Genomic DNA, 13003 nt, shown 5'->3' with positions numbered 1-13003 from the left:
TATGTAGTTTCCAAGGGTTTAGGAACCCTTTCAAGCTCATCTATGCACCTCTTATCTAGAGTTGAGTCTCTAAAGATAGAACTGCAAGTCAGGCACTGTGACACATGCTGGTAATCCCAGGCACAGGAGAGGCTGAGGCAGGAACATCACAAGTTGAAATGCAGCCTCAGCAATTTAGCGAGGCCCTAAGCAACTTAGTGAGACCCTGTCCCTAAATAAAAATATAAAAAAAGAACTGAGGATGTGCTCAGTGGTTAAGTGCCCCTGGGTTCAATCCTGGGTATGCACACACCCCCCCCCCCAAAAAAAAGATGAAGATTCTAGAGAGTTTACACTCAGTTCTGATGCTTACTGGATATGTGTTCTTAGACTCTACAGTTCTCTAAAGTGGAAAGAAGAATAAATGCACATAATGTGCTTAAGACAGTGCCTGATACATAAATGTTGTTATTGCTGTGCTGTTGTTCTTGTGGTCCTTAAAATAACCTTTCTGGAACAAATAGAAATTAAAATTGGATGGAGTTTGGAGCTAGATAGAGGAAGCCTTTGAAAGAAAATAAATACTGAGACTTAAACTAGGAAACAAACTACTGAAAGCAGAATGTTAGACACTAATTTTGTTCATGTTCTGCCTTTTATTGATCGTTAATGTTTAAATTTTGAGTTATTTAAAAAACAATTGAAAATCAACTTTAAAAAATGTAATGGTACCTTTTTCATGTTACTTATTTTTGGTGAATACTTTGCTTACATTTTTGTATTAATGACGTTTTATATTTTTATATTTGGGATTATAAAAGAAACTCCATATTTTTTTTGAGTTTTCTCTGAGATTCTATATGTTTAATACTATTCTCTTGCTAACTTCCTTTTTTCCTTTTTTCTTGTCAGTTGCTTACTTTGCTTACCAAAGCAATATATTTAAATTTTATAGAAATATGTAATTTAGCTGGTGGCACACACCTGTAATGAAATTTTGAGGCCAGTCTGGGCAACTTAGTAAAGATAGAATTAAAGAAATGGAGAGGTAGCTCAGTGGTAGAGCACCCAAGTCGACTCCCACTGCAAAAAATTTAAAAAGAAAAGAAATATGTAATATAAAAAGAGAAAGTCCTTCCTATACATATGTAATTCCAGCCCCCCCCCCCACTCCTGTAACTCTGCCCTCAGGAAACCATTATTAAATTTGCTATATATTTCTAGATTGGGGAAGAATTCAGGGTAGGGAGAGAAACCTACACTATCTGCTATACTGTTTTAGTTTTCTTTTTACAAAAACATAGAGTCATACCCTGTGTTCTTTTTGCAACTTGCTTTTATTCATGATTTAATGTATACTAGATATATTCCAATTACAGTATGTAGGCTTACCTAATTAATATTTTTTAAATAAAAATAATGCATGCTTTTTATGTTTTAAAAAGTACAGATAGTATAGACGTGTATGAAAACTAAAATCCTCATTACCCAGCTTTACCTCCCCCATTTACCAAGAAGTAATATTTTTATTTTTAATTCAGATGCTACCACCATGCAGCTTTTCTTTTTTTGCGGCGGGGTGGTTGCTGGGAATCAAAATCAAAGCCTTATGGATGCTACCACTGAGCTATGCCTGCAGCTGACTCAATATGACATCCTGGCTAGCTTTCTGATTCCATATTTATAGTTCTATGTCATTTATTAAGTGTTTAGAGTATCATTTGAATAGATTTATCATATTTTATTTAACCAGTTTCCTCTTGATGGATTAGAATTTTGTACATAGAAAATTATTTTAATGTACATATTATATATTAACCTATTTTTTTTAAGTTTGCTATACCATGGGTATTCACATGTCAATAAATATTGTTAAGTCATATACTAATAATTTGTTCTTTTCCCATATACCATTCTTATATTTTACAGAAGATTTATCTACCAGTATCTCTGTATCTAATTGTCAGGTCCAGGAGAATGTGGTATGTAATAATTAAGCTAACATTCATAAATTGGGTGATTAAAATAGGGAAAAATAAAATGTGAGATCTTACTAGAGAAATAGGTTCATAGCCCAAAGTATTGAGCAGTTTGCCTAAAGACAATTATACTTTCTGAGTGAGAACTTACCTAAAGAGTTCTGCTTTATGGAGGAAACTAAGGCATATTTTTTAAATTACAGAAGCAGAATAAACTTTTTCACTTAAAAAGTGACATTAGAATAAATGTCACTAAAACAATAGACTTGTTAAAGAAAAAGGAGAGATTACTTCTTTCTTGGTCAGCAGGGAAGGCTTCCTAAATAAAGTACAATTTGATCCATGTTAAAGGGATGGTAATGGGTTTTTGATAGAAGTACTGAGGATCTGAAAACAGGAGAACAACATTTTATGCAAGTACAGGGAAGAAGATGAGCAAATAGAAAGAAGCAGAAAATGCAGGACTTTTAAGAAATAGTAAATAGATTAAGTTTGGCTAGTACAATAATAATAATAGGTATGCTAGGATTTTATAATTGGTCAGCAAACTTCTGAACAGGGCTAGATATTAAATATTTTAGGCTTTGTGGACCATATAAAACTACTCAACTCTGCAGTTGTGGCAACAAGGCAGCCATAGGCAATACATAAATAAATGAGAGATCCTGACTACTCTAATAAAATTTGTAGACTCTGAAATTTGAGTATCTCATAATATTCACATTGCAAAATATTATTTGTTTGGTCATAAAATTTAAAGACCATTTTTAGAGGCCATGCAAAAAGAGACAGAAGGCTACATTTGTCCCACTAGCCATAGTTTGCCAACTCTGGATCAGAATGAACAAAGGCTAGAAAATGAAGCCAGAAAATTGTAATTTCTCTAATTAAAATTTCTCTTTCTCTAACTTGAGCATCCAGCTGTTACATTTCTCTAACCTACAATGTTTGAAATTTCTAAGATCACAGTGTAGACTGGATATCTAATAGTATTATAAGAGATAAGAGGGTTTCAAGGAGATACAATCTATGTGTTTCTTGTCCAGGTGGTAGGTAGAATAGTTTATTTAAAAAACCAAGAACATGAAAGGACAAATTGAATGATCTCACAGGAACTTAAGGATATATCCTTGCATAGATAAGAAGAAAAAGATCCAGAATTAGTATTTGTTGAAGAACCTTTTCTGGCAGTTATATTTATATTGGATGCCCCTGGTCTAATTTAATTAGAACCCAAATTGGTTAGTTATATGAAAAAATTGATTTAAATTGAGAAGCACATAACAACTTGGCATGTATATATGCACATTCACTGGCCTTAATTGCTGGGCTGAGGCTTTGTCTTTAAGTGTGATCTGCTAAATGAAGTTACACTTTGTCTTTCTTCAGTCACACCTGTAGTGCAATTCTGACACTACACATCCCATGTTAGTACATGAATATTCTGACAGCAACAAACACTATCAAAAAAAGAGGGAAGAAAGATTGAGGAGTGAATTTGAATTAATTTTTCAAAATCAGCCTAATCCTAATATACACTTCTGAGTTTTTCTTCCCAAACATAGTAGTCTTTAAAAACAACAACAACCCCCCCCACAAAAAAAATTTTTTTTTAGTTGTAGATGGACACAATAGCTTTGTTTTATTTATTTATTTATTTATTTATTTTTTAAGTGGTGCTGAGGATCAAACCTAGTGCTTCATGCATGTAAAGTAAGCTCTCAACCACTAAGCTACAACCCCAGCCCTGTAGCAGTCTTTTTAAAAGCAAAATAGATAAAATTTTGTTTTTAATTTTTTATGTTAATATTGTTTTATATACTTAATATTTTATATACTTTAATGCTTAATAAATACCACATCTTTTTATTCAAAGCATTTTTTCCTCAAGGTTCTTGGGGAATACTTTATACTTGCCCATTAATATCATACCATAACATTGGAGCTTAACTTTTTCTAGAATATAAAAAGCCTGTGTTTCATGAAATATTTTGTACTTTATGAAAATTAGTTGTCTTTAACATAAAAACAAAATGTATTTAAGTATTTGAGTTAAGAGATATTGGCATTGTTTTCCAGACATAAGTGATGATTACTTTTTCCTGATAGGACATCAGTACCGTTTATCAGATCTTTGCAGATGAGGTGCTTGGTTCTGGCCAGTTTGGCATTGTTTATGGAGGTAAGCAACTACAGCCTTTTGTGTATTGTAGATCATTTTAGGAAAATGATGCAATTTTAAGCCTGCCAGCTATTTTATCATCTCATAGTTTATTAAGTTGCCTTTTCTCAGAGATTTACTTGTATCCTTTTGGCTGTTCTTTTCACTAAAACTGAGTATTTATTCCTTAAATTCCACTGTAAAAGTAACAAAGAATCAGAAAATTAATTTTATAATAGTTTTTATCTCTTGTATCTCACACATAAAGATGTTTGTGGTGGGGCTGGGGCTCAGCAGTAGAGCACTTGCCTCAAATGTGTGGGACACTGGGTTCAATCCTCAGCACCATAGAAAAATAAATAAACAAAATGAAGGTATTGTGTCCATCTACAATTAAAAAATATATATGTTTGTGTGGTGGGGATATAAAGTTTATGATAGGCTGTTTGAACTTGTCCATTGAAGTATATTCCCTATTAGTTCTGCAACACAGATGTCTTCATTTGTCCAGTATTGACATAAATGTTCTATCAAATCGAAACCTTAAATTTTATTCTGCTCTATGACTTATATTGGTGAAGTCATTTTTACATCACTGTGTTCATCTGTTTAATGGAGCTAATAAAATCTGATCTGCATATTCACAGATTCAATATTTTAATTTTTATATCATTAACTTTATATTTTAATTTTATTTTATATTAAATTTAATATTAATTAAATCTAACATGTGCTCCAAGATACAAAATAATTGTTAAACCTCATTATCCCTTGCTACAACTCTACAGTAGACTGTTAGTAGTTGGCCTTTCCGCCTCCAGTCTTATTCTTTATTCATAACACTCTTGGAGTGAATCTTTCAGAAAACTCACTTCTGATAATTAGTACTACTTCATATAGAACCATTTTTTTACAGATTCATGGCCATTGTTCTTAGCAAGGCATACAGAGCTGCTTTGATCTCTCCCAGCATTTCTAACTTCTTTTTTTTTTTTTTAAGAGAGAAAGAGAGAGGAGAGATAGAGAGAGAAATTTTTTTAATATTTACTTTTTAGTTTTTCGGCGGACACAACATCTTTGTTTGTATGTGGTGTTGAGGATCGAACCCGGGCCGCACGCATGCCAGGCGAGCGCGCTACCACTTGAGCCACATCCCCAGCCCTTTCTAATTTCTTAATACAATTCCCTCTTTGCTGTCTTCTTCCAGACCTACTGACCTGCCTCCATCTCTTGCCTCTGCTCCTTCTCTATCCTTTTATCTCTGTAGTGAAGATTTATTTATACTTCAAAGCTCAACTGAAAAATCCTTTAAGATTTTCTTTTCCCCATCCCTACCTTTCCATCAGATAAGACTGATTATTCCTCATTGATCCTTTTGCTGCATAGTAGACATGTATCTGTTAGAGTATCTATAACTTTGGGTTTCTGTTAGTCTCTTCTGGTAGGCGAAAAGATGTCTGGTTTTTCTTTGTATCCTAACAAATATCATTGTGTTTGACATACAACAATCACCTAGAAAATACATACATATATAACATCTATGATTTGTAACTTTCAGTTTGTCAGTTTTAAGACTAGTGACATCTCTGGAAAACTTTCTCATTGAGGAGGCAAAGAACTGAGGTACTTTTGACTTCTTACCAAACATGCAAAGAATTGTCTATTCTTTTGAAGTGTCATATTTTTTATGACTGTGCCCTTCTAATAGCTGTGGGTTACTTTCAGGTACATAGCAAGTCACACACAGATTAAAAGAAGTAATATCAGAAATCTGTCATTTTCACTGCTTAATCTGTAGTGTCTAAAGGTACCTACTGTATAATAGGCACAAGATATCTAGTTAGTTTGAATTAATCAATGAAGGAGTGGCTGTTGATTGCATGACTCTACCTTAAAAATGTTATATCTAGATTCTAGTATATAGGGACCTGGAATTTGGGGATATAATATGTAATTAATCACTGTGTAAACCTATAATAAAATTATTTGTAGTGTTTCCATCTTGATAGTGTCTGAACACTAGGTCAGGGCATTCAATTGTCTTTTATTTAACAAGGTAGATTACTTTTCAGCAAACAAGTTAACTCAAATTTTCTTATTTTTTAATAAGAAACTGCTGTTATTAAGGAGAAACACTGTAAAGGAAAAACATACTTATCAAAATAAAAAATGAGTGAACGCATGTGGAAAAAGAAAATGAACATAGTACATGAGTAAATTTCAGTCTATGGACATAAATTTCAGTCCAGGGACAACTTTCTAGTAAAGCTTTTGTATTGTATGTGAGTTGTCTGTCAATTCGCTGCTTTCTTTTTTTTTTTTTTTTTTTTAATAGGAAAACATAGAAAGACTGGAAGGGATGTGGCTATTAAAGTAATTGATAAGATGAGATTTCCCACAAAGCAGGAAAGTCAACTCCGTAATGAAGTGGCTATTTTACAGGTAATAAACAGAGTGGCTTGTGTAGGTTTAATTTTTTATTTACCAGGTTTTTTTTTTTTTTAGCCTGAGTTTATTTAGTATGCAGATAAGAATAGGACTTGTTTTTCATTTTGTTCTTATGATCTTCTGGCTTAGAAAAAAGCTGGTGAGATACTGAATTAACTGAGTCCTTTTTTTAATATTACAGTAATGTATAAGTTAATAATGCCTGCCATTATTTTGCTCTGTAGTAGCAGTTTGTTTAGAACACATTTTTTTAAGTAAAATCTTTTAAAATATCTTTATTTTATTTATTTATTTTTATGTGGTGCTGAGGATCAAACCCAGTGCCTCACATGTGCGAGGCAAATGCTCTGCCACTGAGCTACAGCCCCAGCCCACATTTTTTAAAGTAAAAATCTTTAAAAAGAAAGAAAGAAAAGAAAAGGTAAAATTTCATTCTTAATTCAACAGTCATCAAAGAACTTCAATTTGCTGCTTCAACCATCACATTTTATTGGGTCATTGTTATGCCCTTCCAGTTCTCACAAATTATATGCTTGATTATTATAGCTATTACTATAAAAATAAAAACTGCTAAACAATACCTTTTAATAGCAGCATATTATTTATTTATTTGAAATCCTATTTAATAATTTTATAATGGTGTAGTCAAATAAGGTATATTAAGAAATATAGCAATGATTTAAGTCCAATTAAATAAGTTACTAAGCGTTTTTCTTTTTATCTAACATTTTTACCTCTTTGGGGGGGTAAAAATGAAAACTAAACTTTAGCTTGATCCTTAGATCATTTTTCTGGGTTTCATGTATAATATTGATGGTATGCAAATGTCTATTAATTCATTGCATATTGTGTGCACATTAAGAAATCATAGCCATTTAATAGTTAATGCCTTTTTACTTGTGAGTGAAATTCAAGAAAAAAAACTGCCTACTTATGCTTCCTTGAAGAAGGTAAGAAACTTACACACAAAAGATGTTTCATTTGTTACATTGTTGGTCACAGTGGTAACTATTTGCCTCAATTTTTTTTTCTCAGAGGAATGCTAATAATGGTGGTCAAGTGCCCCTGAGTTCAATCCCCAGTACCACCCCGCCCTAAAAAAAAAGCTTGTGGGCCAGTCCGTAGCCACCTAATGTTACATTAAACCTACCTCCTCCCTTGCAGAGCTACCTTTAAATATAATATTAATAGCATTTAGATTCTGTTAGAGATATATTTGGATATTCAATTTTGGAATCTTGAGAGCTTGTTTGGAGGTTCTGACAGGGGATTGCAGCTACTTGTAAACCCTGGCCGAAGAATAGTCCTTCTTTAGCAGTTTCAGCAGTGATGCACATGGAATAATGAGGGAGGAAGGGGAAGCCTGCATAGCCAGCCAGTCAAATCAAACCTGGCTATCAGTGGTGTGACGAGTCACAGCCAAATTGTCCTAACCATACACACACACACACTACATATATATATACACATATATAAAAATCTGGAGGCGGCGGGGGTTGGGGGTACCCGGGATCAAACCCAGGTTCTTGTACATGCTAGGAAGGTACTGTACCACTCCATTCTACCACATCCCCAGGCCTAATTTTAGAATCTTATCATCCAACTAAAATGCAAAAATATTTTAAGTTAAGAATATATGTCTAAGGATTGATTTCTCCTTGACACTTTGATCACAAACACAGCTCTGGAAGTATGAAAAAGAATTATATCCTTCTGGTTATTTTCATCAATATTGCCAAACTGAGACTAAAATTAAGTAATTTCAGTATATCTTCAAATATACTCTTTCATACTAATTTAATACATCACTGCCTTTGTTGTAGATTCTTTACATAAAAAATGTACATTTTATATTTAGTAAATGACTTATTTTGTAATGTAAATTTACTTTTTCTCAGCATAACTGAATAGGAAGAAGGCAGGTTCAGAATTTGAATCTAAACCTGTCTCCAAATCACATATGCCTTCTTTTTTATTTATTGGACCTACTGTATATGTGTGTGTACATATGTAAAACAGTGACTTAAAACAATCCTCTGCAGTATATAAACTCAATAGATATAGCACAAAGTTGAATTTAGCCTATTTTGTATATGAAATACACAAATATAATTTTGTTAGTACAATATGAATGAGTGCAGTAAATATTTTAAAAGAAAACCTATTCAAATCATCCCTCATTTACTGAAATTAGTTCCACAAAATTGAGGTAGACTTTCACATAGATTGAAAGGAATCCTCTATCCTGTACCCTTACACACCACACTTTGGCTCTTTCCCTTCCTGCTGTATCATCTTTACTTTTCCATTTTTTCCCTGTGTTCCTATATGTAGCCTTCAACAAACAAACTATTCCTGTGGTTTATTCTGGTATTATCTTCTCCTACGCATCAGTGACATCCATAGCTTTCCTTTCCCATGCCCACGTGTACATATTATTTGAGATCATAACTTTGGCCTTTTCAGTAGAAGGAAGGAAAAATCCTAACAATCAATTTAGAAGTGATCGTACAGCATACGCAGCAACATAAGCTTCTCTGATAAGCACTTGTTGGTAGGCTCTGTATTCCTCTCAGTATATTAGAAATAAGCATGTACTATTTTTGGATACCTGGGATTGTTAATTAAACAGAACCAAAATCCCTTGAAAATGGCTCCACTGTAGATAACACACTCAACCAACTTAATCTCTTTTCTAAATGATGATCACATTCACTTTCTTGCAGTCTCTCAGACATCCTCCTGTTTTAAGGGCTTTGCATTAGCTATTCTCTTTGCTGAGAATGCTTTCCCCCTTAGATATCTGCATGACAAATTCCCTTGTCTCCCTCACAGTTTTGCCCAAATATCATTTCTTTAATGAAGCCTTCACATTCTATTAGCACTAAACCCACCCTCCCACCCGCTACACTCTTATTTTAGTTAGCTTTTTCGTCACAGTGACCAAAAGACCTGAGAGGAACAATTCGAGGAGGAAAAATTTATTTGAGGTCACAGTTTCAGAAGTCTTAGTCCATAGATGACCAACTCCATTGCTGTAGGCCCAAGATAGAAAGAACATCGTGACTAACAGACATGGTGAAGGAAATCAGCTCAGGACATGGCCACCAGGAAGCAGAGAAAGAGCTCCACTCACCAGAGAAAATATATAAACCCCAAAGGCACACCCTCAGTGACCTGCTTTCTCCAACCATACCCTACCTACCTAAAGTTACTATTCAGTTAATCCACATCAGTGTATTGATGCACTGACTAGGTTAAGGTTTTCACCAATCATTTCACCTCTGAACTTTTGTCTCACACATGAGCTTTTGGAGAACACCCCATATCTAAACCAGAAGTGCTTTTCTCCAAAGCACTTAACCACTTCCATTGTAGGTAATTCACTACTATTTCCTACTATATGTCTTACCTCACTGGAATTAATTAACTCTATGAGACAGGGCTTCTTTTTCAGTGTTATTAATGGATCCAGATTATCTGCATAGTTCTAGGAAAATGACAAATACTCATTTACTATTCATTGAATAGATATGTTTAGGTAGGACATTATCTACAATGTATTGTTAAATGAAAAAAAGTGTAGAATTATTACATTTGTGTGACTTTTTAAAGGAATGTATTATACACAAGTCAGCATGGCCACATCTGGGGGGATCATTGTGGGGAAGCAAAGAAATAGGGGAGTATTTTTGTTTCCTAGATATATGGGTAATACAAGATGTTTTTGCTATTTGCTATTGCCTGAAGAGAGTGGTAGAATAGTGGATATGTAGCATTCTGTAGCTACCTATGTAAATGGAAAAACATTAGAAATTTTTGAACATTAAGGTATGAATTCAGTACCTTCCTCCTATTTTCTTGAAAATTACTCCAGAGCTACAAAAATGATTAACAGAAGTGTATACTGTAACAAAAATAGAAAAGTTCAGACTTCTAGAATACATAGAATATTTTCCAAAAACAGTGGATGAAGCAGGACTACATAAAGGAGGGGCCACAGTGAGAGCTGTTTGTGCTGCTTTTCTCTGAGCTCCCATCTGTGGTACCATCTCTAGTTCCCTTCCCCAAACAAAAGAAAGCCAAGGGGTCATGATTTGACAAAATTTAATTCAAGGGAAAACATGAAATGAAGAAAGGGCCCTTAAAAATGGAAGAGTAAAAATCACACTATAACAAATAACATCATCATATTTATGAAGGAAAGCAAGAAAAAACACAAGGAGAGACAGCCAAGCCCATTTTAGTAGTGCATCACAGATGGAGAAGACAAAAATAAGATACAAAGCCTAAACAGAGTAAGGAAGATCTACCTGCTTTATACTGAATTCTGTATCCTAAAATGGAATAAAAGAAAAAAACCCTCATCAATTCAAAATCAGTATAAGTCCTTGATCTTAATACAGTAAAAGCAGACATAAATTATAGAATCAGAAAACAAAAAGCTCCCACTATGAAAACTTCTTAATTCTCAATTCTTAGAACAAATTTCAGAATACTTAGAAAATTATGATAAAAATACTGTATATATTAGAGTCTTTGGACTGTCATTCAAAGAAGCTTTATAATCTCAAATATTAAAGCAAGAAAGAAATGAAACTAATCAACTCAAAAATTAATGAACCATAAATCTTGAGGAAAGCAGAAGTGTTAACAAAGATAAAATGAAATCAGTAGGTGAAGAAAAGAATACAATAAATTCAGAAACCAGTTCTCTGGATAGGAGGGGAGGGGAGGTGTGCAAAAAGTAATAAAAGTAGTGAACTTAAGAAAAAATAAATATAGAAAGATGACTACATATACAGAAAAAATGGAAGGAGTAGTACATCCACTCTTCTGTGCACAACTTGGAAAATCAGAATTTATGATCATGTCTAATCATTGTACTTTTTACATTGTTTACAAACATTTTAAATGTGATTTCATATAGTTAATTGCAGCATGTTATTTCTGTAATAAAACTACTTCTCTACTTTTAAAGTTGGTTGTTTTAATATCCTGTAACTGCTCCAGAATTTGCATCATCCTGGGATTGTAAACCTGGAATGTATGTTTGAAACACCAGAACGAGTCTTTGTGGTAATGGAAAAGTTGCATGGAGATATGTTGGAAATGATTCTATCCAGTGAGAAAAGTCGCCTTCCAGAACGAATTACAAAATTCATGGTCACACAGGTATTTTAGCTCTTTTTTGAAACTAAATAATTGAAAACTAAGAGCAGTACTTTGAAATATTGGGAAGTTGTAGGAATTGTTAACCTTAAGAAAGAAAATCACACTTTCAGCTAAATCTGAAACTATACTGAAGTTTTCAGAGGACTGCACCATTCAAGGAGTCACATTGTGATTTAACTAATTTTTCAGGCATTGAAAAAAAACTCTTCTTTATTAACAGATACTTGTTGCTTTGAGGAATCTACATTTTAAGAATATTGTGCACTGTGATTTAAAGCCAGAAAATGTGCTGCTTGCATCAGCAGAGCCCTTTCCTCAGGTGAGATATTCTTTTGAAGCATCATTTTAAGTGTCTGACACTTAAAAAGTACCCACATAATAAAAGTCAATGTACTAAGTGTTGTGGATTCAAGGTGTATACCATCTTACAGAAACATTTTAGTCTATAACTGCCAGGATTAATAACTAAATAAATTTAATTCTTTTATTAATTGTGTTATGTTCATTAAGAGTTTTTTGACTTAATGGATCCCAAGGAATGACTTTTTTGTAAATAAATTCTTGGCAATTCACCTATCCCTGTGGGCTGGGAGTAGAGAGAATTAACCTTGGTGGTGCCTGGTACTCAGGATGAATTCTCCATAAATTAAAAATAGCTGAGAGCAGGTACCTAAAATGGGAAGATTTTGGTTGAGACAAGCAGCCAACCTCTTTATTTTTTTTTAGCATATTTTAAGCATTTTCACCAAAACTAACATAAGAATTTAATTTCTCCTAACCATTGATGCTCACACTCACATAATAATATCATCTGTGTGTGTGTTCTGGCTATGCATGATATACTCTGATTTTTTTTTTTTCAATAAAGTTGAAGTGGTTGTTTTTTTTTTTTTTAATGTTTATCTTGATCAACTAAGTTTATCTCACAACCTACTTAATAAATCAGAATTCAGATTTTACAATTGTAGTGAGAAACCCGTTAGTTTAGTACCTATGACTGTTTTTCATGATTGCCATTGATGATTCCTCCAATCAACTAGAATATCTATTGCCAAACTATCATTTATGTACATCTGAAATGTCGTCATATGGCTAGAACAAGGACAACACATAGCTATCTTAATTTATAAATTCAACTTAAATTGTCTTTCAAAGGAAAATATGTATTTTAAAAAATCATTCTACTCTTTCACTTTTACAGCAGGAAACTAGGGAAAATTATTGTCTCTGTCTATTTCTTTTCACTGGTTTGCTGATTTGT

The 13003-nt window shown here is 33.3% G+C and overlaps 1 protein-coding gene across 3 annotated transcripts in view; it reads left to right on the top strand.

The window, feature by feature from the left end:
- Positions 1-13003, top strand: part of Prkd3 (protein kinase D3) — a 69901-nt gene that overhangs the window by 48321 nt on the left and 8577 nt on the right. For all 3 annotated transcript variants that reach the window (XM_046441662.2, XM_046441661.2, XM_046441663.2), the window contains exons 12-16: positions 1909-1961; positions 4068-4140; positions 6455-6561; positions 11581-11742; positions 11963-12061. In XM_046441662.2, the coding sequence (XP_046297618.1) occupies positions 1909-1961; positions 4068-4140; positions 6455-6561; positions 11581-11742; positions 11963-12061 (494 nt within the window). The remainder of the gene's footprint in view (positions 1-1908; positions 1962-4067; positions 4141-6454; positions 6562-11580; positions 11743-11962; positions 12062-13003) is intronic.

Source organism: Marmota monax, unplaced genomic scaffold (genome assembly GCF_021218885.2).
Source record: "Marmota monax isolate L192 unplaced genomic scaffold, Marmota_monax_Labrador192_F-V1.1 WCK01_AAM20220418_F8-fsc00010, whole genome shotgun sequence".
Classification (NCBI taxonomy): Eukaryota; Metazoa; Chordata; class Mammalia; order Rodentia; family Sciuridae; genus Marmota; species Marmota monax.
The sequence above is the reverse complement of the archived record's forward strand: the minus strand, read 5'-3'. Positions and strand labels throughout refer to the sequence as shown.